The sequence below is a fragment of the Takifugu rubripes genome, chromosome 19 (genome assembly GCF_901000725.2).
Source record: "Takifugu rubripes chromosome 19, fTakRub1.2, whole genome shotgun sequence".
Taxonomy (NCBI): domain Eukaryota; kingdom Metazoa; phylum Chordata; class Actinopteri; order Tetraodontiformes; family Tetraodontidae; genus Takifugu; species Takifugu rubripes.
The window spans coordinates 15,526,164-15,553,021 of NC_042303.1; the positions used below are offsets into that span (position 1 = coordinate 15,526,164).

General features: G+C 43.2%; 1 protein-coding gene and 1 non-coding gene across 2 annotated transcripts; one reads left to right on the top strand and one right to left on the bottom strand.

Moving 5' to 3' along the window:
* Window positions 1-376: 376 nt before the first annotated feature.
* Window positions 377-448, bottom strand: trnaq-uug (transfer RNA glutamine (anticodon UUG)). Its single transcript has one exon. It is a non-coding gene; the product is annotated as a tRNA-Gln (tRNA).
* Window positions 449-5,573: 5,125 nt separating this feature from the next.
* Window positions 5,574-26,385, top strand: LOC101063381 (vitamin D3 receptor B). Its single transcript, XM_011614264.2, has 10 exons — window positions 5,574-6,037; window positions 6,295-6,373; window positions 14,214-14,361; window positions 15,064-15,194; window positions 16,313-16,509; window positions 16,775-16,874; window positions 17,605-17,785; window positions 19,359-19,510; window positions 20,409-20,525; window positions 20,976-26,385. Exons 3-10 carry the CDS (start codon window positions 14,216-14,218, stop codon window positions 21,227-21,229), a joined length of 1,278 nt encoding a protein of 425 aa, XP_011612566.1. The 5' UTR covers window positions 5,574-6,037; window positions 6,295-6,373; window positions 14,214-14,215; the 3' UTR covers window positions 21,230-26,385.
* Window positions 26,386-26,858: the final 473 nt, after the last annotated feature.

Below are 26,858 nucleotides of genomic sequence, written 5' to 3' on the forward strand. Positions count from 1 at the left end.
TGCATATTCTGGATGGCTCTGGATCATCTATGCTGCAGAGGGTTATAAATAATATATCCATTTGTGGTGACATCACCATCGTCACATAATTGGCAAAATGATGCAGATGCCATAAATCAGAAGAAGCACCAACATGCAGTATTTTATTTTAGTGGACGTCTCATAATATATGAACAACAAAAGACTAGCCAATATTTTACCGCAACTCTAGTTGCAACTCTAGTCTTCAATAATGCAGATGGCTACTGATTAATTACTCGACGTATGCAGTCGTTCGAGCCATAATTGGATTTTACTATATTATAATAAACTCCGCCTTGATATTCAAGCATGTGACTATACATTATTAAATGGACACGGTCGAATAAAAAGGACGAGGTCCCACCGAGATTTGAACTCGGATCGCTGGATTCAAAGTCCAGAGTGCTAACCATTACACCATGGGACCTGTTACGCATAATGGGTCTTAACTGCCATTTTGATTATAATATATGAGCATTTCCACTGAAATGCAATCATTTTTATTGTTTATTAATCTGTGAAGATTTTTACAAGCAGGACGTTAAATTAACAGTCACCAATGTTTAGCTACTTCATGCTAAATGCAATTTCTGCAACGCAGCTGTTGTATAGCGATGGACGGCAGCGCCGTCAGTATGGGAACAGGCAGCTTATTTCTTGCTCGTTAACAAAATATGAATTTAAATTTAACCTGATGCAGTTGTTCTAAAATGCGACCCGTGGAGTCTGTCAGCTATTAATCGCTTTACTGTAAGTTAGCCATTAGCTAGCTGTGATCCGAGTAGGATTCTATAACGACGGTTTGCTTTCAAAATAAAATCTTTCGTTAGAAAAATTATGTTTTGCTTCAGTGAATTTCACTGATTCACGTTAATAATTATCAAAAACAGTAAGCTAATTCAATACAATTATCACATTACATTTTTATCTATTTATTTCAGCGCACGGTGATTCGTTCTTGCACTGATCTATTTTATTTTGAAAAATGTTGTAGGTTTCTACCGTGACGTAGGGGAGCGAAGGACCAGCTGGTATTCCTCATCTTTCCAGAAGGGGGAATTAGAGGGACTTAAACTGTAGCTGCTCTGTGGTGGAGTCACTTATTCCTATTACAACTACCAACAACAATGTAGAGAGCAGCAGGACCACAGTAGCGTTTTTCAAGATTTTCTTTTGCTGAATGAAAAAACGTTGATTCCCAGTGCATCTATAAACTTTTACACGTAGTTCCTGTAACAAATACAATAACAATACGGCATGTTTTCAATAAGTCATGTTCTTATTATGCTATACCAAGTCCAAGAACTGTCCAAGACAGCTTCCAGTCCCTCTTGCTTTGATCTTCTGAGAAACTATGTAAAGAAAAATAATTGCTTCACTGTAAATATTTGGAGATAACGTATAAAACAACTGCGCAAGTTTAATTTAGCTCTAAAATTTCAGTTAAAGTTGCTTCTCAGCTCATTTTGGTCTGGTAAAAGACAACTGTGGATGGAATAAATATTGGTCCGACATTGTGAAATCCAAAAAGCCCCCCAAAAAACAATGAAAGTTGGAAGAAAATGATCTGAACCGGCCACCTCGCAAAATTTTGAGTCTCTTTAAGTTTTTGTTTTTTCAAAAGGTTAAGACTGTTGTTTGCGGTTTGAGATGAGCCCGAGTTTGGATTGTGTGGTCCTCCTCCAAATGTCTCCTGTGGTGCATTTCTTGGAGCGTCGGTCATCTGATGCCGGTGAGAAACTGTGTCGTTTACATCACCTTCTGCTCAGTATACAGTCCATACTGCAGCTGCGATGGAGCGAAAGTCCAGCTGCAGCACAGCTAAGACATGAAATAGACGGAGCAGTGGGAGCTTCTGGAGTCAAGCTGAATGTAAACAAAAGAAAAAGAAAGTGTAGACTGCCTTCACTTGATGTCAACAATGATTCTGCCGCTTCCTTCACATTCACAACTAGCTTAGGTGGTGAAGCCACATGTGCCCTTGTGTGCTCACGTGTGTGACCATTAAAAAGCTGACTAAATCTTAAGTGACTGTGTTTTGATAAGGACTCATGTATTATTAAGTCTATAAACTGTTTGCACAAGCATCTAGGAGGGTTTTATTGAAACAGTCTATGGTGCCCTTGGCAACCTGCTCAAACTGAGGCTGTGTTTTGTGTCCATCACTGCCTGGGTGCTCGGGACAAGAGTTGTAAAAGCCTTAATTCACCATCAGACTGCCATTAAGTCCTGGATGCCCTTGCACCTGGTGCTCATATTCCTCTAGGAAAGATCTTGGAGCATAAGCGCAGATAAGATATACTAAATAAATATATAGAGAGTTTATGTAAGTGTGCATGCAGTCACTCTTCATTATTACCCTGTTTTATTTTAGAAGTTCCTTGTTCTATCTTGCTTACAATTCCCCTCTGAACGACTTCCTGTGCGGCTTTTGGACCGATCTTCTGGAATCTGCCTCTACCTGTATGCTGGGTTTGAGAATACATTTTTGAACTCAGCTGATTCTTTCGACATGTCTGCACTTGGGGCAACAACATCTGTCTCCAGTGTTTGTTGCACACATGTTCATGAGAAGCACAGTTCACAAATGGACTTTTAACTGTCATTTTTAAGCCCTGTCTGTTCATCTCCCTTCTCTGTACTTTTCCCACTGATTTTGAGTTCGTGCTTGACACCCTCTATGTGGAGATGATAAAAGATTTTGTATATTCTGATCTGTGTTTCTGTCCCTCACCCTGTGTTTAGCATACTTGGATGTGGGCACTTCTGTAAACTTTTTGCTGACAGGCTAACCGCCACTGGCAGTCTGCGCCCACAGTTCCGTGTGAAAATGATTTACGCTGTTCTCTCTTTCTTCATGAAGTTGCCGCACCAATTGCCCAGTCATCTCCTTTCTTTTATTTTAATTTAGTTTAGTTCATGAAGCATTCATGAAGCTGTTCACTCTGAGCTGCAGCTCTATAATGACATATTACTGGTTGTTCTCTCCTCTGCTGCTGTTTCTTATGGGTTTAAAAACTGCTGCCATTTGAAGCTCCGACGGTCTCTCTGAGACATTCCCAGTAATGAATCATTAGTTATTTTGTCAGTGGTATTCTCCTACTTTCCACGTGGCCAGCCGATTATCTCCCAGTGTAATCTCAGGGTCTCATTCTCTATCCTGTTCATCTTCTTTGTGCTTTTGTTGCTGGCCTATATTATATACTTATCTCAAAAAAACTAACACATGTTCCTCAAAGCACTTTCATTCAGGCCCTGACAGACATCTCATTATACAGTTTTTTCCAGCACTCCTTATGACTGTAAGTATCTGTGCCGGTTTTGAGGTTAGGAATGAACCATTTTAAGTAAAGAAGAGGGGGAGGGAGTGCTTGGAAGTACAGGGGCCTTTGGGATGTTTATAATTTTCTATTAAAATATCTTAAATGCGTACTACAAATCTTTTAGAAATACGTACATAAATATTCAGAATAGTTTTAGAGGGTTGTTTCTGCGTGAATTTGTGTGGTCTTTTGAATCAAATAAAAGCTAAAAGTGAGACCAGTCTGTCTATAAGGCATGTGACAGTAAGTGCTCTGTTACTATGTGAGGTATTTAAGTCTCTGCCCCAGTGCCATGAATACTAATTGCAATAGTTTTTAGTAGTAGGTCAAGTGTTCTGATTTATAATTTCCACTTACAGATTTCCACACACCGAGGCCAGCCTGCCCGTGAGAGGCCAGAGCATGCAAGGACACAAAATGGCTGGAGCAAGGAGCATTTCTGACACGAGTCTTGCACAGCCAAACAAATCCCAGTTAGCTGAACGGCTCGATCCACTGCCGGTGCCAGACTTGGAGACCTTCCAAGCCACAGGACAAGGATCAACTCTCCATGGGCATGAACCTAACACCCACAACTTTACTAAAAGTTACACATGAATCAAACGTTAACAGGCTTACGACATGCGTCTAAGGGTGTCGGAGAGTCGGGAGAGGTTGATTCTTATAAGAGAGAACACAGAACTGTTGAACTTTGACCATGGGTAACTTTATGACACAGTCCTAAATGTTGAGTACACTTTAACCAGCAAATTTGGAAATGTCTGGAGTGGAAGTGAAGGCAGCATCAGGAGAGTAATAAAAAAAAACGGACAGGCAGAAAACAACGTTCTGTGCTGTGATAGTTACAAAAGGGAACATGAGGAACTCACATTTTAAAATATTACAAGAGCATGTTCAGTACCATTGTTTGCTTAGGTTTCATCTTTTTGATTCCCGTTTTCCAATCCATTTACAAATTGGCCTACAATCAAGTTAAGTACCCGGGCATACCACAGTTTAATTTTTATGTTTAAAACTTACAGACAAGAATAAGACAATAGGATAGCGTAAACAGATGCGCGCACAACAAGCCTTAAACCACACATTTTAACAAAATGATACCTGCTTGTAAAGGCTTTGTTTGGTGGTTTCAACAGCCCGAGCTGGGTACAATGCACAAAATGAACATCAACTTGAAAAGGGAATGTGCGATGTACACAAAAGGACCAGGGCTGTTTTATTTATAACGTATTCTTCTCATATCTACCTTGGAAAACAAAACCATTAGGCAAAGCGGGGAAGGGATATGGGACCGGATGAGGCCCTCTCCTCTCGCCATCGTATCTGTCGCTTTAAGCCTGTTTACATTACAGACACACCCCTGACCTTCACCGAGACCCCCTGTCTTGGCCCCACCACATCTGCAGAGGCTCAAAAGTTGCCGCAGCAATAACCCTAACCCCATTTAATGCACGCCATAACTTCAACCCTACACCACACGTGCAATAGGAATTTGTCACTATAGCACAACCTAAATACACATTTTATTAAAGTACAGTGTCTATTATATACCAGAGTTGTATAAACACTTCGTGTTGGCATACTCAAACATCTCTCATGCACCGCAAATCTAGGCTATGGCCGAATTTACATGCAGGAGGATCGCTCCCCAGCCTACCACTGTACTGCAGAGTAGACACACCCCTCCGACGCGCACGCCTCACTGCACACATTTGCAACGTGTCAAAGACATAATGAAGGATAATTCACGCAATTAAAGACTGGGGACCAGCAGCACGCACGGCTTTATGTTAGATGCCGACAGGGACCGAAACGTTAGAAACAGGCGGGCACGGAGATCCGTCGCCGCAGAAACAAAGGGGGTCCGTTTTAAGAAAGAACCGCGACCTCAACGGGGCGAAATTTCATTGAGCGAGCCAGCGCACCGTATCTAGTGTTGGCGCGGTAATCCCCGCGCTGGGTGTCCGTTAATACGGGGATCAGAGGCAAAACAATGTTCCTTTAAACCTCACGCGGTCAAAGTTGTTTACCTCCTCGTTACCCGTGACGTCACGACACACCCCTGTTTGAGTGGGAGGGCCTCTGTTTGATTGACGCGGGACTCGACCAAAGGCTGCCAGGCAAGGCGGAAATATGACCAATCGCAAGGCGGAAGGCGCGCCATGTCCGCCCGCGATTGGTGGCCGAAGGGACTGGGGGGAAATCCCTCTTCCCCGTAGAGTTCCTGGAGAGGGGGCGGTGCATAACAAAAAGTAATGGCCATCCATTTGGGTCTTGAAGAAGGGGGGTATTTCTCGTCGGTCTGCAAGAGGTGTGATTGACTTTTGTTGGCGTTTGCGTGCACGTTTGGCGTTTGGCGATACCCGGCCGCGCTTCAGACGCCTCGCGCGGCGAAACGGTTAAAAAGCTTGCCGAACTTGCCGCCGCGTTTTAGGGTTAAACGAGCCCGCTAGCCACGCTAACATTAGCTCCCACCAGCGCCGCCGTGTGAGCCAGCGTCTGGAAGGGCGTACGAGTTTGACGTTTTCTCTGCAAGTCTCCTCACATTTCTCTGTACAACGCGGTCCTCTCTCCCTCAAAGCTGACCCACCCAGTCAACATGGAGGGGGTATACTTTGTGTGAAGACGACGAGGAAACACGGCCAAAGCGGATTAAAATCAACTCGGTTTTAATGGGGAAAAGTTGAGCTGAGGTATGAAACTCGCCTGCACGGGAGGAATGCTAAAGTCAATACTTTCTTTTGTGTAAGCCCACCTGATAAACAGGTTGAACGCCGAGCCCGAGCTTCTTTAATTGGCATGGTTGCGTGTGTTACGCCGTTTTTGGAAGCAGTGACACTTTAGGGTGTTTATGATAAAGTCGTGCACTTTTACATAAGCAGCGAGGTGCTGGTCAGGTACGAGCCCCCTGTGAGATTTACGTCATGACATGTTGCTCTGTCTCGACCAGGGTTGCCTAAAATTGGGATACACCGAAGAAAGCCCCCCCACAGTCTTTCCTTTTATTCAAGGGCATGGTAAAAACAGAGGTAAGTGACTCCTCATCTATTCAAACTTTCTCTCTGCAGGGATGCTGTGTTCACACTTTAGTCGCGCCTTATTTTCCATTCATGCATTTGCAGAAAAAGAAAAGTTGCTCTTTTATCCGCCGTTTTTATTGTTGCCGTTTACATGTGACCTAAACCAAGGACACTAAAGGAAACTAAAAGTTTGTGCGAAAGTGAATTTTAAAGGACCGAAAAAAAGCAGCCTGTCAGGGACATTATTTATGGATTTAGTATTTTATAGCCATTTGGGAATATTATTACGCCATCAATCACTATAATTAGCGTTTTATCAATAACTCAGTTGCAATTGCAACATAATTACCTACACAAATTCTCATTGGATATATTATGTATTAAACACTTTTAAACTACTAAGTCTACTTTTCTTATACAACTTTTAGCACATTTTTTCATTTCATCAACCAGTCGGTAACATATCACATTCACGTCACCCTGATTGGTCAGTTGTGGCCTTCTGACCTGTAGAATTCTACAGAGGTGTCAATAGTGAATTTGTAATTTAAACTTGGTGGGTTTGTTAGACGGTGTGGGTGTGCTCACCATGCTTGGTTTGCTTCTCTTCCATTTGCAGCCACGAGCAGAGTTGAACCCAGAAAACAATCCTCATTTTACCTTAAAGGTACTGGAGATTGTTCCTATCCATTAAGTAAAAAAGACCACAGACCAAAACAATTCTCCTTGGTTTTCTTTAATACCTGTTTCATAGAAACTCATCTAACTGAACAAAACAAAACAACTGAGATCTGTTTAACATAGTACATTATATATAATTGATGTCAAATTACTTAATGTAATATTAATACGGAATTCTTGTCCTGCCTCTGAACTGGAGTTTACTTAACTTTCCTTTCATCTGAATAATTAGTTCCGCCTCTGCATAAGGAGGTCTTGTGGTACATAATTTTAATAAGCAAGTGACTGAGTTTCACCACGAGCGTATCAATTCTTGTATTGCAAGTCATGCCTTGACCATATGCTACTGTGGTGATCTTTTGTCCCAGTTGTAATGGTAAAAAAAACCACATGTTATTTGTGCCCCCCTCACAGTCACGGAGAATCATGCTGCTGGCAGATCATAACGTCAATATTTTATAATCCAGTTTTGTATTTACTGTAAGTTCAGAATGATTCAATTTCCAATATTTAAGCCACAGAAGTTCTGTATAGATTTCACACGGAATTTTACAAATTTACACTTTCGGGGTAGATTTACCCCAAAGGCAATTTCCTGTGCTGATTGTCAGATTTTCAAGCAGAAAGTGGACTCAGGTTGTGTCTTTATTGACAGCACTCCAGGCAGGTCACTCGTAGAGCTGTGTGCCGCTGTAATGGTACAGTCCATTAGGCCTTGCGTACAGTGGAATACCCATTCCCCTCCCCCTTTCCGTGACTACAGTAATTGGTTGCTTCCTCTCACATGTAACCCTATAGAAAGAATGAGGCTGCTGTACCTAACGGTATAGACCCACTTGTACATGCGCTGCGGATCTGTGCTGTTTGTCACATATGTCGTGTTGCTCATGAGACTAATGAAGTGTAAACTTTCCTCCCTGATGTCTGTGGGCCTCACGTCGCCTCTCTCGGTCAGTCCTTTCTAGGTTGTACATGCTACGCAGGTGAGATTGGTTGTATGACCGGAACAAACAGGAGGCCCAAAAAAAACAGCATTTTTAACGCAGGACACTGTACGTGCAAGACAATTTTTTTTTTAATCAACTGGACTACATATAAATTTCAATAGTTTCCTCTCTTTTAAATTAAAATATATAACATAACGTGTGTAACTCTGGATTGAGCGCTCCACGCCAGCGCGCCTACGTCACCCGCGTCTGCTGCTGCTTTAATTTCGCCCAGTTGTTTTTTGCGTGCTTGACTATATACATTCTCTGTCAAATTTGGCTTAGACATAAACAGGCCTTTCGGTGTGTGTTTGAGAGGGCCTCTCCCTGCCTCGTCTCTTTCCCCTCTCCAGAGTCCAACAAGGGGCCCAGCATAAGGGGGCAGGCTGCAGTCATTGCCTCTCTCCAGTGCAGGCCCGCGCTGGTGCCTGGGCAGGCAGGGGGGCGGGTTACACAGACTGTGGTGCTGGACACGAGGCCCCCCCACCCACCCCTTCCACACCAGTATAGCCCATCCTGTGTGGGGCACAGGTCACCTTGTCATGTGCTATTACTGCTGAGGTTACATTCTCGCTGGAAAGAGAATGAGAGAGACAACGAAGGGACAGGACTGGACTAGTCTACAAGGCTAGTGGTTTAAATATTGTTGACAGGCCCAGATTGTGGATTTGTGTCAATTTTGCATATTCCTCTTTTTGATTTTGCCAGGTGCACCATGTTTTTTTAAATTACCAGACACCATTGAAGAGACTGTTGATTTGTCCGTCATTCATCCGCAGGGATGTTTTTTTTTTTTTAACGAGGGCTGTTACCTTAACTACCTCCTTTTAGAAATGTCCTCTTTTCACCCTTCATTTGTGCCAGCATTGTGGGTCTTGGACGTACCTCCGTCTGTGAATCACTAGCCGATGTTTTTCCACTTTAGACCAAGTTCTCTGCAGTCCGGGTCAGTCAAGATCCGATTTGTTTTATGTCTCTTCTGTACTCAAAGTGACCCAGCCTGAGGTATGCAGTAAAACACATTGCCTGACGTTTTCTCTCTGTCCCTCCAAAACACACTCTCCCGTTCCCTCTCTTTTTTGGCACCATGGAATAATTTCAGAACCATTTGTGGGCTTGCGTCACATGTTGTGTACAGAGGATGCTCATTGGGCCGTTGGACGGACTCCTTCTCCCACACAGGCGTTCCACAGTGATTCCCGTCTGTCTTTCAGTGTTGTTGTACAGGTCTGGATGTAATTCCGACTTTCACTCTTATGTGTGGGGATGTGGTCGGTAAACTCATTGCTGACATTCTTGGGTCGTGATGCCAGAGCTTTTATATTTCCCACTTTCTCCACTCTTTCCTGCGTGTGTATAAGCAGTTAAAGGCGTTGTCTTAAATGCTACCTGTGTTTCCCTTCTTGCCCACTTTGTTACATCTTGCTTTGTATTTTGTTTCAGCGCCCAGGCAGTAAAAGCACCACTTAATTAAGGTTTGTTGGCGGGTGTGTGAGCGGTGGAGGGTTGCTTTTTATAATCACTTGATATCGACTTTGATGAAAGTTAATCTAACTTCTGGGCTCTGGTCCAACTCTCTTTTTTCACAGCCGAGGTTTCGGTTATTGTCCTCTCTGTTAGCGGCAGGGCACCTGACGGGGGAAAGCCAGTGACCACATTCCTGTTTAGTAATCGCATACTTGGACAATGGGGGAGCTGCAGATGAAATGGCGAGCTGAACAGAAGGAAATAAGCTACCTTATGCGTAGTATTGGCCCTCTGCCACGGTCCACCTTGGCACTTCTCCCTGAACGGACGTCTCCCAGTAGCCTAAACTCACAGCAGATACAGTAACTGCAGCAGTGATGCAGAACTTGTCCTAAGCATTACAATCACTGCACAGCCCCGGTTGCACGAGGTGTTACACTTGTTAATATTAGCGCTTCTTAGGTTTTCACTGTTTTACGGGTTCCCACCGCTCGTAGCTTAATCTCGCATCGATGCACATAGTGTGAACTCATTAGAAGCTGAATGTTTGAGGTAACTGTTTGGGAAATGATGCATGTGCTTTGGACTGACACACGTGACTCATTCTGTGTTATTTTCTCAGCACGTTATGCAGAAACGGCTTGAATATGCCCCCAACGGCATCAGAGTTTGAAAACATCACCAGGTGTTGGAGGATAAATAATTAATCCCTGAATGTTTAAGATACTCTGTACACTGAAAACCTCTGTCAGGACCCTTTAGCTCCCAGAACTGACGGTCGGCCGCCGAGTGTTGAGGCTTCCGAATTGTCTTGTCTTTAAACGCTCGGCTGAGATTGTGAGACACGTGTGTTATTTCGGCCATGATGTGAATAAATCAAAGGGGGAAAAGATGAGTCACTGCTCCACTGCTAAGTAGCACTTACTCTTCCTCGGCTAGTTTTGTGATTATAAAGAAGAGGAGTCGTCTTAACCCCTCCTTTGGCCACGCCACCAACGACGGGGTAATGCCTTTATTTGCTTCTTTCACCGACCACTTGAAATGACAAGTTAGAGTCAGTTTGTGGCACGAAACATAATTTTAGAACAGTGCTGTCATTTCTCGCTCTTGGGACCCCGCAGATGCTCCAGGGTTCCGGTGCACCTTGCCTGTCCTCTTTAGCATTAAATAAGAGTTCTGGAAAAGTGTGTATAGAGGGATTGATTTATTTTTTTTACATCTCAAAGTGAAAGGAAACTTTTTCCCTCCCTCTGACACTTCTATCACAGATCAGACATTTATTTATATTTAGCCATTAATTGAACCAACTATGTATTTTTAGCCTACATTTTAAAACCGCAAACCCTTTTGATTCGCACACCACTGCTGTGTGTCCAGTCTGTTTGCTGTGCGACACGGTTTTCTTCCATCGCTCCGCTCCACTCGCCTCCTCCCTGACCTGCTTCTCTCGTGCAGCTCCGTAACTCCTGCATTACTGTCACGCTGTCTCATGGGCTCACTCTTCCTCTCTGGCTGCAAATAGCCACGCAGGCATCAGTTGTGGCCCGTTGGTGTTCTTTTCTACCCTCAGAAGCATCTGTTTCCTTGCCTCTCTCCTGGGCAGTTTCGCAGGGGCCTGTCTAACTGACTGAAACATCATCTCGGACCGTCCCCTGCCTCCACCCCCACTTCCATGTTATTCACTTTTATTTCATTTTGTCTGTTTTCATTCAGGGGGAATTGCGTTACAACCTCATGATGCTCCCTCTGATTTTCATTTTTCCCTCTTGTCTCTTTATAATTGGTTAATTTCCATTAAATCTACCTTATATCTTATATTGTACAAGACAGTTGGAGGAATAAGAAATCTTGCTAATGCACAATTATCACTATTATAGGAAATATCAAATGAAAACAATGCGACAGAGATCATTGGACATGTTCAGAGGATCTACCGCCTTCTGGCGTAAGCTCATTCCTGCTTGTGCTAGTCATGTGCCTGAGATGAGCCACATTAATTAACCTCTGCTGTGCTACATTGCACATGGAATATCTCTAATGTTTCAAATGCAGTTGGTCTTAATTCATTTTCCATTTTCACCAGTAGAGTTTTAGCTCTTGTTGAGTCTTGTGTTGAGTCTTTAAGGCAAAACAATTTGGATCAGAAGTGGAGCTGAAAAATAAACCTAGGTTTTTAATATTGTGTATGTTAGTGTACTGTTAATTAATGTGTTCAACACGTGCAGTTTTACAAGTTTAACACCGAGTGAATGATATTTAACAAATACCTTTAACAGTTCATGCACTGCCGGTTAAGATTGACCAAATTTTCTTAGTTTTAGCAGGTCAGGTTATCGTTGTGTTTGCATTTCATGACAACAACAACAACAAAAAATGACCTTATTTTCATCCTGCAGATCTTTGTCTGTTTAAGATTAGTTTGGCTAAGTTATTCCAGTATTAGAACTTGGCAGTGCAGAAGGGTAAAGTTGAGTCTTTGAGACAGCACATACAATAAAAGATGGTGATGGGAAACTAAACCATTCCTCAACACTGATCAGTTTTCTCTCACACAGATGGATGGACACAAACAGAAACATAAAACGTCCTGTACCTTCCTGTAAAATTTGAAGGCTCCCCATTCGACATGGCCGCTCCGGGTCTGTCACCCATTACTGGTGTTGACTTGTGGCTTGTCACTGTCAGTTAAGTGTTAAACATCTGCTCCAGTAAACCTGTTTGCAGGACAAACTCATGTGTTTTTCACCTGAAAGTTTTACAGCCGCCACATTGGCAATCAATTACTGTTTGTTTCCTAAATTTCCCGGACTATTAAATCTGTAATTAGCCTCTGTAGGCTACGATGGTCCACCTCAAACACATGGCATGAATTCTTTAACCCTCCATAACGCTGTGGTATGTGTTCTATACATCAGTATCGTTACATTCCTTGAAAACTGTGCAGTTGGTGGTTCCACCCGCTGTCCTACCTATACGCTTTGTGCCAGCATGACATAAGGCAGCAGTTATAGTTTAGCATTAGCGTTGCTGCGTAAAACCGCCCACTCCGGCTATATCCTCTGAGTTAGACACTGAGCACGAGCAGGAAGAAGGGAACAAATGTTGCTGTTGCATGTCTGAGACTGGAACGAGTGCAGATCAAGTCTAATAACCCGCTGAATTATTTAGCATTCCCTCAGTTCTACTGTGCCGTTGGTATAATGGGCTGTCGCAGTAGATCGACCTCGCTGATCAGTCGATGATTTAGTGAGTGGATTGTGTTTTGGGTTTTTTTCTTCTTAGTTCTCTGTGAGTGATGAATAGCTGCTGGCTGATTTTGTAGCCCTGTATTCTCTGTCCTTGCTCTGCATTCTGATCACTTATTTTTTATATCAGTACTTAGTGATGTAATCTTGCCTGTTGCTTTCAGAACACCAAATTGCATAAAGACTGGATCCTTAGTCTTAAACCTGATAAAAAAACAAAAACAAAACATAAGTATGTGCTAGATAGATTCTCCTCATATTATTGAGGTCACACAGTCCGCCACTGTGACCCGTGGCCATTTATATTACATCACCTGAAAGTGTTGTCATATGTTGTAAATAGCCTTAAGTCCTTATCTGGATGTGTCCTAGATTAAACACCATTAGTTTGTTTAAAACACTAAAGTTTGTTTTAAAAAGATGGGAGGCAGCTTTCTGAACAAACTAAGCGTTCACAATTAGAAATGGGCAAAGTTTAGAGCGTGGTCGTGTTTTTTCTGCCGCACTATTTGGTGAGCAGCTTGGTAAAAAAAACACCTAACAAACAGCAGTTTGCTCTGTCACTCAGCTGAGGAAAACAGGAAATTTGGACCTGTTTAGTTAGATGTGAGTGATGAGGTGACCAGTGAAAACATTTTGCTGCCTTGTCCCATCGGCGGTTGACTTGGGAGTTTGCTGAGGAGTGCGTTGGTTTAGTTAACCCCAGCTCCTTTGGCCCCACGTCTCTCCTTTTGTTTCATTTTCATTTTTGGATGCAAAGGATAAAAAAGCTCTTTGGGAACAGGATGATTATTTTTGAGGACGCTAGCATTATTGTGTCCTGCTCCCCCCACCTGCCCCCTTAACATGGGGCTGTTAGGTGAAACAGATGCCCTTTGCACCGTATAATCAAACGTGAGCCGCGTCCTGAATTTCAGAGTATAATTGTGGATTTCTGCTTCTTTTCTGGACTGAGGTGGAGGGGGACATGGGTCCTAGCATTTGTCCTGTTTGGATGATGATGGAAAGTTATGCATCCTTGGAATGTTTTGAGTTCTCAGTACAGGGTTAGGGGCCATATTTTCAGAAACCTTTGCCACAGTTATTCACTCTCTTTGTCTGTGAAAGGGTCTCGATGTACGGCTACAATTTGGAAAGGTTAATTTTGTGGGGAAAAAAAAAAAACAGTTTCACGGATGAGTTGGAAATGTGGGTTTTAGATAAATTTCTGTGACCCAAAGGCAGTTTGAGAACTCGGCCCATAAAGGTGGTTGTGATTTAAAACTGTTGAGATCAGAAACACTGTCAGTTTTCCCAAACACCTTGTTAGGAATAAATAACTTTACAAACATCTTCTTAAATTGAATTGCTGTGACTTGACATCCCAAAAATTGTTCCTAAGTGATGATGATGGTTGCAGTGTGGTTAAGCAGTGGTGCCAGAGCCAATATAACATGTATTTTTCTCCTCTTTATTTGTTTCTCTGTTTAGTGATGGATTCCACTGTTGTTAGTACCTCCAGTCTGCCCCCTGATGAGTTTGATAGGAATGTACCGAGGATCTGTGGCGTGTGCGGGGACAAAGCCACGGGCTTTCACTTCAACGCTATGACATGTGAGGGCTGCAAGGGATTTTTCAGGTAAACAGTTAACACATTGTGCCTCAGAGTACGTTTCCCATGTTCAGGTGGGTCCGTACAAACGAAATGGTGCACGATCAGCAAGTTATCGAACTGCGGATACGTTAGAAGCACAGGTCTCGGATGTTACGGCCACCCACACAGGCCATCATGCATTAAATATAATTACCACCCACAGTTACATAAAAACACACACAAACACGCCTTGCGTTACGCGCCACATGCAATCTCTCTGTGCGAATGGTTCAATGTTTTCTTCCATTTGAGTTTGTTCCCCGAGTCGTGTTTGTGAAAAACGATGAGGGAAAAAAAGCGGATGTTTTGAAAATGTCCTTCCTCGTCTCACAGCTAGCCTTTGTTTGAACCCTCGCAAGCATGCTTGTCTCACATCTGTGTATAATTGTTCATGCAGACATGTCCATTACTGACTGAATTGTGTGCTTGGTGTCATTGTTTGGCATATTTTAACCCCAGATTCCTTGGCACTGCACCATATTTAGCCTGTTTATGCAGCCTGTTTCTCTCAGCCTTCAAGGGCAAAAGACCTTTTCCATTATTTGTACTTTCAATGATGTACTTTCTACATTTTTATTACACAGGCAGTTTTGTTGCAAACTGCTTGATATAACATATTGTTTTAGGAAAATTAAATGAGTTTTGTATGGATTTCAACAGATTTAACGCTATTTTCCTTTTATTTAGACGCAGTATGAAGCGCAAGGCCTCCTTCACATGTCCCTTTAACGGCAGTTGCACCATCACCAAGGACAACAGGCGCCACTGCCAGGCATGCCGACTCAAACGCTGTGTGGACATTGGCATGATGAAAGAGTGTAAGTTTGATGGGTGCAGGGTAGTACTTAGGCCTCATACGCTGTGATTTGCCGTGTGTAATGTACATTATTTGGTGGTTTTTTTGTTTTACAGGTTGATCCCAATTCATTATAAATAACTGAGAACTGAGGAGAATTTGGCAAAACTCTTTTCAGTTGCCCAATACTGGTGAATGTGGGTTAAACTATAATCCAGACCTGTTTTATTTTAAAATGTATAACAAAAATATTGATATCATTATTGATATAAAAAAATAAATAGCTAAAATGCATTTTTCCCTTTTTGGATCAGAAGTATCTTAACATTGCACCACTGCTGTTTGTTAGGTTTTCTGTCCCTCTTGTATCCATATTACGCAATATTTGGCTTAGGGTCAAGTATCTCAGGGTCTTTGCCATCATTACAGTATTTACATGTTCTGTTTGAACTTGTAAAGTCACCCCTCACTAAATAAAGCAAGTGTACACGTTCAAACACCTGCCATCACATGCAACCTACTGAGCCTTCTTCTTTCCACGCACCCATGTTTATTTTAATAGTCTGTAAATAGGAAGTAGGATTTTTTTTTTTTTTGCTTTCTTCTGATATCCGGATATTGTCCTGCAGTCTCTTTTAAGTACCTCGGCCCCCTCACTTCCAGTTTTCAAAGAATGCTACAAAAGCAGTGGCGAATTGTTAAAACACACTTAAAGTGGGGTAAACACTGCGGCAAACAGCTGCCTGCTGTAGCGCTCCATCTCTGTCTTTCTCCGCTTCTCTCCCTCTTTCTGTTTCTGTTTGAGCGAATTCAGTGGCTGAAACAACAAGGAGGGAACAGAACAAAGGCAATGTGTTCAGTTGTTTAGGGCAGCGGAGGTCTCCATATGGAATCATACCCTCCCATTCTCTTCCTCTAGAGAATAACAACACCCAGCACCCCCCTGCACGCACGCATCCAACTACATCAACACAACCGACACGCCGAAAAGCTTTAAAACCCTCCAGTTCTCTGTTTACCCTGCGCTTGTTGCCCAGGTTGCGGTCACATGCTCACCTGCATGTGTAAGACCTAAAATTTTTGTTTGTCTTTGCGTGCACTTGTGTAACAGTTTATCTTTTTCTATCTGCGCGCCTTCAGTCATTCTGACAGATGAGGAGGTTCAGAGGAAGAAAGACCTGATTCAGAGGAGGAAAGATGAGGAGGCTCAGCGGGAAGCCGAGAGGGAGGCGCGGCGGCCCCGGCTTACTGACGAACAGAGCCAAGTCATCGCCACTTTGGTGGAGGCGCATCACAAAACATACGACGAGTCCTACTCTGACTTTCGCCGCTTCAGGGTTCGTGTCTCTGCGTAGTTTATTTGATCAGTAACTTCTCTCAGAGTGACTCTCATGTCCTTGGGCCCTATGAATCCGAATTGTCGCTAATAATTGATAAACTGCGTGACTAATAGCTGTGATTGTGAAGAAATGTATCGTATGAGTTTATTTTTTTTCAATTTCAAATCAAAAATGTAATAAAATAATACAGATACTTCAATGCTCCGAAGCATAGGCTTGAAAAAATCTTTAAAAAGTGTGTTTTCCCCTTTTCCATCCCCAGCCTCCAGTGCGTGAAGGCCCAGTGACGCGTAGCGCCAGTAGAGCTGCGTCCCTCCACTCGCTCTCTGATGCCTCGTCTGACTCCTTCAGTCACTCACCAGGTATGAGTTCAATGCTCTGACGGTGCCATTTTCAGCTTAAACAACGGAAACGGATGAGATTAAAGAATAAACTTTTTTTTTTAACAACGTAGAGCGCTGCTACGTCTGCATAATGCCCAGTGGTTTGCCATCAGTCTCCTTTTTATTCAAAGCTATGAATCTAATCATCTGTGACGGAAAATATTCCATTCCATCAAACACAGCCCCACCCGTTAGGCACCAGCCTGACTAGTGAACAGCAGTCCATAATAGCATTCCTCAGTAATAGACGCAGACACCCAAACTAGAACAGCCCTGCAGACTTTACACTTGTCTACTTAGAGATGATATTTGCTCTTCGTTTACCTCGTTCAGGTTTTGTGACCAAAGGTAGCAGCCAGTGTCTTGTTTGTGAGGATTTCTGTGTTTCTGTGAAAATCCTGGATTGGTTTTGCTTCACGGTGACGTCGTCCATCACGTCTGCTCTTAATAAAAGAGTGGCCTTCCTCTCCTCCTTCTTCTTTGGTGTCTATATCTACAGACGCACTACGCTGTGTAGATCACGTCTACAACTGAAGTCTGTTTGAGGAGAGTAGGGACTAAAATAGGACCCTGCATATGAAAAGAAATGAATGCATTCAAGCCATTTTAAGGCCACATGAAAGCCGAACGATTATTTTGAAGCTATTTTTGAAAACTGAATGTGTGACTTACTTCTTCTGCACTGCTGTCCTCATGTCACTCGCTGCAGAGTCGGTAGACAACAAACTGAACTTCAACAACCTGCTGATGATGTACCATGAGCAGGGCAGCAGCCCTGAGTCCAGCGAAGAGGAGGCCTCCAGCTTCTCCATGCTGCCCCACCTGGCTGACCTGGTGTCCTATAGTATCCAGAAGGTCATTGGATTTGCCAAGATGATCCCGGGATTCAGGTGTGTGCTGCATGACATGAGCTGCCAATACCTGGCTCAGGATTTAATATGGACTTCATTAGTTCACAATGACAAATTCCGGAAGGCTGGAAATAATTTATTCCACCAAGCATTTTGTTGCTGTGGAAGACACATGTGTTAGGGCTAATGGAGGTTGTCACGGGTCTAAAACTTTTTAGCCAAGCCTATAAATATACGCGTCAGACACTGACCCATCAGTTATTTGGAAGCTGGGACCACACACCCTTACAGCAATGAGAAATGCCAGACATGACCTGACCTTAACTGGCCCATCCATTATATGAAAGCTGGGAAAGAAATTTCAGAATGTCCTCCTTATTGCCTGGAATTAATGTACCAAACCGGACCTGTTCCTGACCCCAGGTCAGGAATCTGTTCTTTGTGTTTTAGTAGCTGGATGATCACTGAATCTTGTGCAGTACTATTCACTCTACTTGAGAATTATTTGGTCCGTATTGTTCTGAAAGTCAGTTTGTCCAATTTCATTCGTAAGGGAAAAAAACAAACAGCTCAGTAGTTTCAGATTCTCTCCTGATTTGTTGTTTTCTTCGTGTTCACGGTGACTTTTGACCCAAATGTGTCGAAGACTTTGTACACCTAGTTGTTTTGCTACCTGATTACTGGATGTGCCGCAGCGATGCCTGGGTCTAAAGGCCATAGATTACACAGACACTGTATATTGCAGACAGCTGACTCTTAATGGAGCTTATGGAAAATGCTGTTCATTTCACAATCATGGTAGGTGCGATTTAGCACGTTTTGGTCATTGATTGTCTCACCAATCTGCTTTGGTTCTCTGCAGTCACCTGATTTAGGAGACTTTATCTCAATATTCACACATTCCTGCGCAGGAGGCGATAAGCTGATTGTCTTTCCTTTACAAGTTGAGAAGGACTCTGTTCTTTTATGAGGTTTGAAGGGAAACCGCTCAGCAGTAACCATGGAAATAACAAATAACACAAAGTGGCTAATTCTTTATGACGGTGAGGGTAAACCGTGGACAGTCCAGCTGCCACACATAGCAACAGTTGCCGTTCAGTGAGTCTGCTTCTGTATTTTAACAGAAAGGAAAACCTTAGTTTTAAAAGGGTTACCCCCAAAGTCAAGGCTAAAACCAGTCTGGGCCTGCATTTCCTGAGCGTTTCCCTTTTTTACTGGCACCATGAAGGATTACCTTTGGAATGTTTTTCCACTTATGTTCTACTTCTTAAGCCCTAAACAGCTCAGACCTCCCCTAAAGAGCTACAGGGTTAAAATCCTGTCTCAGTTTAGCGTCATGTTACTAAAATCAACAACTGCTGGCACATGGAACAGTTTTCAAAACAACGTTATTGCAGGACATCTGATAAACTTGGACGGCTTTGAATGACCTTGAACCCACAGTCACCAAACCATTGATATTCCATTATATAACACATGTAAACACACAGAGCGGGTCCCCCGGGGTGTTTCCTAAAACATAAGCATCAGCCAAGACGAGGCGCTTTTTTTTAAATGATTTATAGTTTAAAAGGTCAATATTTGCGCCCGGCAAATGATGGCTGTCTTTCAGGGAGCTGACGGCAGAGGACCAGATCGCTCTGCTCAAGTCGAGCGCCATCGAGGTGATCATGCTGCGCTCAAATCAGAGTTTCAACTTGGAGGACATGTCATGGAGCTGCGGTGGGCCTGACTTTAAATACCGGATCAGTGATGTCACCAAAGGTCAGTCCAAATGCCGCCACATGTAATGTTTGTCTGCTGTCAAAACAAAAGGCAGAAAAAACCCTTAAGAAAGCGGGTCAGAGGTAACGAGACGATCCCATCATTTGCGTACACACGCCGATAAGCAAACAGGGAAGTATGTTGCAGAGTAATGAACAGCGAGTTCTATCTGGGGTGAGGTGAAGTCCGCTTATTGGACACCTTTAAGGGATAAATGGCAGATCTTGTTTTTCCCCTGCACATTGGCCGAAACTCCCATGGCCTTCAGTTACATCGCAATCAAGACCCTCTGGGATCAACCAAAGAATGTCGCTCCTGACCTGTTCACCTCACAAAACCAGCCCTGTCTGGATCTGAAGCAGCTCCGTCCTGCCTCTGCTCGTTAAATACTTCTCTGTGTAACTAAACATAACTGGAATACAGGTGGTTCCACGTAGATTAGAAAGCTCCCACTTTACTAAGAAGTTCTTTTTTTCCCCTCATTCTTTTTATTTAGTGTGCAAAATACTATTGTTGTTATTCTTGTTGCTCACACCAGCAAAGTTAAAACTGGGAGGGACAAACGGTACCAAAATAAGAAAATAAAACTGGTCAGGACTGGCTGTAAATTAATGTGCCTTCTGTTAGCAGCTTTATTAAAAAAAATCCAATGAGAAAGTGGATTATACTCCTGAACTCATTTAAATTTTTCTGACGAAAGGAAATTCTTGGTCAGCGTTTCAGAGTGCACAAGACACGCAGCACACGAGAAAGAAAAGATCTTCTCGCTGGACAGCCTGAACATGCAAAATGAAATATTCATGTTAAAGACAAAGTAATGCCCCCCAGGGAGCCTTTGTTCTGTGATGAAGCTGGCTGCACGTGCACAGACGTTAATGATGTGCTGCATCCTCTGCAGCGGGACACACGCTGGAGCTGCTGGAGCCTTTGGTGAAGTTCCAGGTGGGATTAAAGAAGCTGAACCTGCAGGAGGAGGAACATGTGTTGCTGATGGCCATCTGCCTGCTGTCTCCAGGTACTGTAGGTCCGGTTTCATGTGAGAGGAGCCGAGAATGAGCCTCCGTATGCTGAAAATGACTCATTTTGGCTTCACCACTTATGTGTTATGGACTTACCAAAACAAGTACCTGAAGATTCAGGCTGAAGATTTTTTTTTTTTTCCTAAGCATATGTATGTATTATGTATGTCTAGTTATGCAAGCAAACGTCTGTAGCTAATTAAAGGTCTGCACTCGCTACGTTGGGCTCATTAACAATGCATAGATTTGCTCTCCTTGGTGTGAAATGAACAAACTGCGTTTGCAGAACAGTAAATACAGGACGACCGGAACTGTTAGCGCTAAATTACAACTGGCCCTCAGAAAAAAAAAAAAAAAAAATCAATAAAAACAACTCTATCTCCGACATGAGCTAAAATCCCCGATCTTGTGCTGTAAATATAACGAGGCCCTCTCCTTACCTCTAGACCGTCCGGGTGTCCAAGATCACGCACGAGTTGAAGCCCTTCAGGACCGACTTTCGGAGACGCTGCAGGCCTACATCCGGCTGCACCATCCCGGGGGACGGCTGCTTTACGCCAAGATGATTCAGAAGCTGGCCGACCTGCGCAGCCTCAACGAGGAGCACTCCAAGCAGTACCGCTCCCTGTCCTTCCAGCCGGAGCACAGCATGCAGCTCACCCCGCTGGTGCTGGAGGTGTTCGGCAGCGAGGTCTCCTAGACGCCACCTCACAACTGTCACGCTGGAGACACGAGAGGAGGAAGACGGTTGAGGTGGAGGAGGGAGCGAGTGAAATCAAGAACGCGTGTGTGGATGCGCGCGCATGTGTCTGTCTACGTGCGTGCGTGGTTCGGTGTGCGTCCCGTCTACCTGACGTCTGTTTCGCTATAAAGGCGAAGGTTATTATTGATAGCAAATGCTAAGAGAGAAAACAAACATCACGAAACTTCATAGGGCTTCTGCCTTTTTCAGTGTTTTGTCTGTATTTAATTCAACACATGGCTGCTTTAAAAACCAGGACTTTTTGTGTGTGTCCATGACACACGCGCCCCATACCAACAACCATACTCAGCTATTCATTTAGCCATTCAGTTGAACTACCTCTTGGTTTTACTGGGGTTGTTTTATATTTACATTTCCTACATAAAACGGTCACGTTTACACACTTTAGATACGGTCGACAGCATGTTTGTTGTACAAAAGCAATGCCTGCACGTTATTTTGATGTTTCCATCAGGATGCTCATTTGCTTCTGAGCGTACGCTGATGTCTGTATGCAGATCGGACAGGTGCATTTCACTTCTTGCCAAAAGTATGCTCAACTACTCTCACAAAGCTTCCAGTACCTAAAAACAACCTGCTGCTCCATAGCTCTTTTCTGCGTATGCTACCGAGTCGTCCGACTCGCCTCATAGCCTATGAAGGAAGTTGTAGGTGTGAATTTGGAGAATAGTCTGTAATTTTAGTACAGTTTTGAGTAGATTTTGAGGTGCCTGGTTTTGAGGTTAAAATTAGCCACTAAAAATGTTAGCACTGGTAACTGTCAATCAAACCAAGCCTGCATTATGGCTTTTTATTCTCTTTTGAAATTGTTTTCCTTTATTCTTTTGTTGAATTATTTCCCTGTAAATAATTAATTCTTAGCACATGTATCGTAAGCACTGTTAAAACACCTTTTACTCAAGCCTATATATTAATATACATTATCTATATTATCGCAGATTTCTAAAGGGCTGAGATCCCAAATCTAACTGGAATAGTAAATGGAGGCCAAAGCGAGCGGCCCGTCCTGTTGCTACCACACTTGGCAGAGATGTTATATAATTTCAGTGGACATTCATCAACTTACCTTTAAGAAAAACAATTCCATGAATTGTTCCGCCTCAGTAAACCATGAGCTTGGGAAGCTGCTTCAGACCTCACACAAGTCAGACCTTTTCATTTTTGACAGGGAAGTTGATTTTCTAGTCTGGCGGCCTGGTTCTGGTGGTGGCGGCGTTGCGCCCCCATGACCAGGCCCCTGTTTGATGATGTATGCTGCACAGCCCTCTAGTGGCTATATTGTGTAAATACCAGGTCTATATACAGTACAGTATAGGCTGTACATCCACCGCTGTACATAGGGCTGCAGAGGTTCTTGTTTGTTTTTCCAGAACTATATATGCAAATATGACCTGCTTTTTCATTTCTAAATCTATATCACTACATTATAAAAACACTATGCTCCTTATTTTCAACTTTGATCATGTTTGTTTGCTTAGGAAACGCAGTAGGGATTTGATTACATAGGGATTCCTTGTGGATATATATATATATATTTTTTTTGTGTCTAATAGTGGGCGGATGTAGATTCCAAGGTTCATTTTCAGATAGACCGACAAGCTAAAAATACCATGCTGCTCTCTGATATACAAGCCATATAGACTACCAAGCTAATTAAACCGCTGATATATTACATCATTCCACAGCCATGGTATATTATGCTATGTGACCATGGCTGCTGGAAGATAAGCTTCTATAAGAAAGGAACTCCTATGCCTTTTCTCCACAATCATCTTTGACGTGTTTCTCCATGCAGCATCTGACAGCTAATGAACCAAACTCCACCGTGGTTTATGGTTGAGATGTTTGAGATGGATTATCTTCTATATCAAGAGAATCCCCCAAAGGGGTTAAGTCCTCGTCGCGTTCGGTTGACGTCACCCGGGGCAACTTGGCTTGGAAATTTGAGAGACAGTTTGTAAGAACCGATGTTGTGTTTATTAGTGTTCGCCTCTCGCGTCGGACCGCGCGTCTCCTCGACCTCAGCACAGCAGCATCGGTGAGCGCGGCGATGGAGCGGCGTACATGTTCATTCCAGAGCTGAGCACGTTCCTACGTTGTACAGAAGCGTTTCACACGTGCACTGCAGAGGAGCTCCTGGAAGCCTTAGCGGAACTTTCTACGCAGATACTTGGAGCGTTGGACTTGGAAAAGTGGGGAGAAGCTGAAAGCAGCCACCCCACCTCTGATGATGATAGCTGGGCTCAACTGGTGTCTCTCTTCTGTACACGTTAGTAAATATGTCGACGAGCTGTCACGACGGCGTAAAACCATCATCCTCGGGCTGTTTCCCCCTCAGTGCACGTGTGAAAGCGGAAGTCGGTGACAGTCGTTCCTTTCGTTTGTTCAGCCCATTGTTTTTTTTGTTACTATTAGTGTCTATAGCAGTTTTTAAGTCTGTTCTCCATCACTGTGGCTTTATTCTGCCTGCTCCGTGGTCACTGACGCGCTGCAGGCTGGCAGTAGGAATGGAAACGTACACGTTCACCACAGCTCAGACAGTCGCGTCGGATCTTTATGTTTCCATGGTCATCCATGGTAATCGGTTCACTGATATGGGATCGGTTAGAGGAATCTCCCTTCTGCGGAGTTGAGGCAGTACCACTCTTATGTTCTAGCGTGTCGGTTTGACGAGAGGTCTAATGTGCTTTGTTACTGATTACTGACTTTTGAAGTTTAGAAAAAGAAAAGTCTCGGTGTCGATTCTTTTCCGAACACGTACTTGTGTATGTGTAGCGGTGGGGATGCATTGTGTGTCTGTGTATGTTTAATACAGTGGGAGGTTTGGTGACCTTGTAAGTGCCACCTGGGAGAGTCATCTCCGCATAAGAACAGGGTAAAAGACGAGTTTGGTGTTGGGGATCTGAAAAACGGAACAGGAAGGGTCTCCGGGATGTATCGTATCAGCCAGAAAGCATCAGGAATTCTTACAGGCTTGAGTCCATCATTGGTTTTCTGGAACTCTTCCATCAACCTGCATGTCGGTACAGTCAATGTAAATATGGTACATCCGCAGAACTTCCTGTTTGGCGTTAACCGTGGTAGGCTGCTCAGAATCTGTAAGTTTCGAACTAAGTGTTGTGGTTATTAATCTACCCGAACTTGACGTGTCAGTGGAAATGGGGTGGGAGGAATCCATCTTCGGGGAGATTTCCCGAAGATCTGCACCATCGCCCGCAGTATACAACCTAAGGTACACTATCACCAGCAAGCTTTACAGGATATGGTTTTAGTTTGTCATTTTAAGGGTTGCCATTACAAATCCTGCCTGTGAAAACTCAACTTTAAGCTATTCTTCATACCAATCAGAGGACCATCTCCCATGCAAAGATGTCAAGTTTAGTTTTTTTCTTCTTCTTCTTTGTTATTTTCTTTAGGACAGGGATTGTAATGGAATCAATTTAATGTAGTTCTTACAAAAAGGAGTGTCCACAATGGATGTACACCATAATCTACCTAAAAAAACTACCTCTTTTAGCTCAGAATTTGCTTTAGCATTAAGCATTTGCCTCTGTTTTTACTTTTGTAATATTTGTATCCATGTTGGTATTTATTGCTGTCTAATGAGTCATACTTCAATGATTACCTCAGAGATATCTCACAGATTTGGGAGAGTCCAGCTAATGAAGTTTGTTTTTATCTTCTTCGTCATGTAGTTTTATTTCCTCTGACATTTCATTGCCATTTTTTTCTTCCCGCGCACAAAATACCACGAGTGTTTTCAAACAGTGCCTGCACTCTGACCAACAGTGCTCAAACTGGTGAGACGAGGATGCATCTGCAGCTTTCTGCTTGTCTTAGTAATGATCATCACCTGATACAGTTAACATTAGTTCTTTTCACCACGGATCAGTTTCTTAAGAAAAAGAAATATCACAAAAAGACAACAACGCTCACGGTTCCCCTGGAAGGGTTCAGATCGTCTCTGTCGACACTGATAAAAACACTCATTTTTAGAAGCTGGAGACGGTAAATGTGATATTTTGATTTGAGGGATGAAGATGGCACCTTGTTTCTCTGCCGCAGCGCCAGGTGACCTTGTTGCCCTGCTGCTGAGATCATCTTTGATGTGCGTCTGCTGCTCTCTGATGGAGGGCACAGCAAATGCGTCATAGGGAGAGGAACAACCTGAATGAACCGAGAGCTGCCTCCGCACTCGGCTTCTTAACGTCGGCTCGTTTCGGTTTAAAATGCGGCACCCTGACTACCTTCCGTACCACCTCCGTGTCCTTGTTCTGAAGGCTGCCCCAGCGCCTCTTAGAATTAGTCCTGAAAATCCCCAGTATCCATGGAATGCTGCTTTATTATCTCGAGCATCACCAAGTCGCGTACGATTGGCGCCAAAAACGGCGCAGCGTGTCTTTTGAAACTTAGCGGCGCCTGTTTGGGAGAGAAAATCCTTTCAGATCCTTTTCATTTTTGTCGATGCATTAAAGGTGCATCAGGTCGATTTAATAAATTTTAAGATTTTGTTTTCTATGGAAGTCAAACTGCTTCAGGTAAACACTGAATGGATTGTGAGATTTTATTTTATTTTATTTTTATCGGTTAGCAGTGTTGCTGTGGCCACATCTACCCTGAGCTTTGTGCCATAAAAAGAGACCCTTTAATTGCATGGGAGGGTGTAAATATGAAGCTGGCGCCAGACATCCAGCAGCTTCATCCGGATGGGAAAGGTTGTCCGAGTATGAGATCGGCCGCTTACTCCATACTCTGCTGGCCTTGTGTATTGATCTTTTATTAAACATGAATTAGGTTTTGAAACCTCACCCTGCGATGTGAACCCAAATCATGCCTGATTCAATTTTTAAAAAATGCCTAAACCAACAAAAGCACTTATTGTATTAGTTACACATGAATCTTTTTGCCATAAGCTGCCTGTGTAGGTGAGCATGACTTCAATAATCAAGGAAAAGTCACTTAAAATCTAATGTAATGGCGATTTATCTTTTGTCTTTTTTTCAAAATCTTTTTTTCTATTATAAATTGGTGTTTATGTAATGTTATTTTTGTCAGATGTTTTGCAAATCAAAAATAAACGGTTGTACATAGAACACCTGTGTGACGTAGTTATTTTTTCATTTTTAATGGCAGGATTTCAGCTCTCTTACACATTAACAAATCCTAGAAAGGTTCTTGACACAGCAACATAATTTTAAAAAGAAACAGTTCCTTAGAAGATCCTTAATTAATATCTTCTGCTATTGTTGAAAAACGGACAGTATTCAACTACTATATTTATACCATTTTCTACCGTTAGAGGGCGCTGTCCCGCAGCTCTCAAATGCCATTTTTGACCTAATGACCTCGCTGATAAACACGCGCAGCAACAGTTGGACGTGCAGGACAGCCTGAAGACGAACATCCGTCTGACATGTTTTCAGCGTGTTGGGAGAGATTTGGGCTCACCTCAGCCCACATCTCCGCCTGGTCGGCTCTGGGGCCAGATTGCTCGGGGAGGCGGGGGGAGCAAATAAAAGGTTATCAGAGAAATCCAGTCAGTGTGCGACAGTTAATTGTCAGGCCT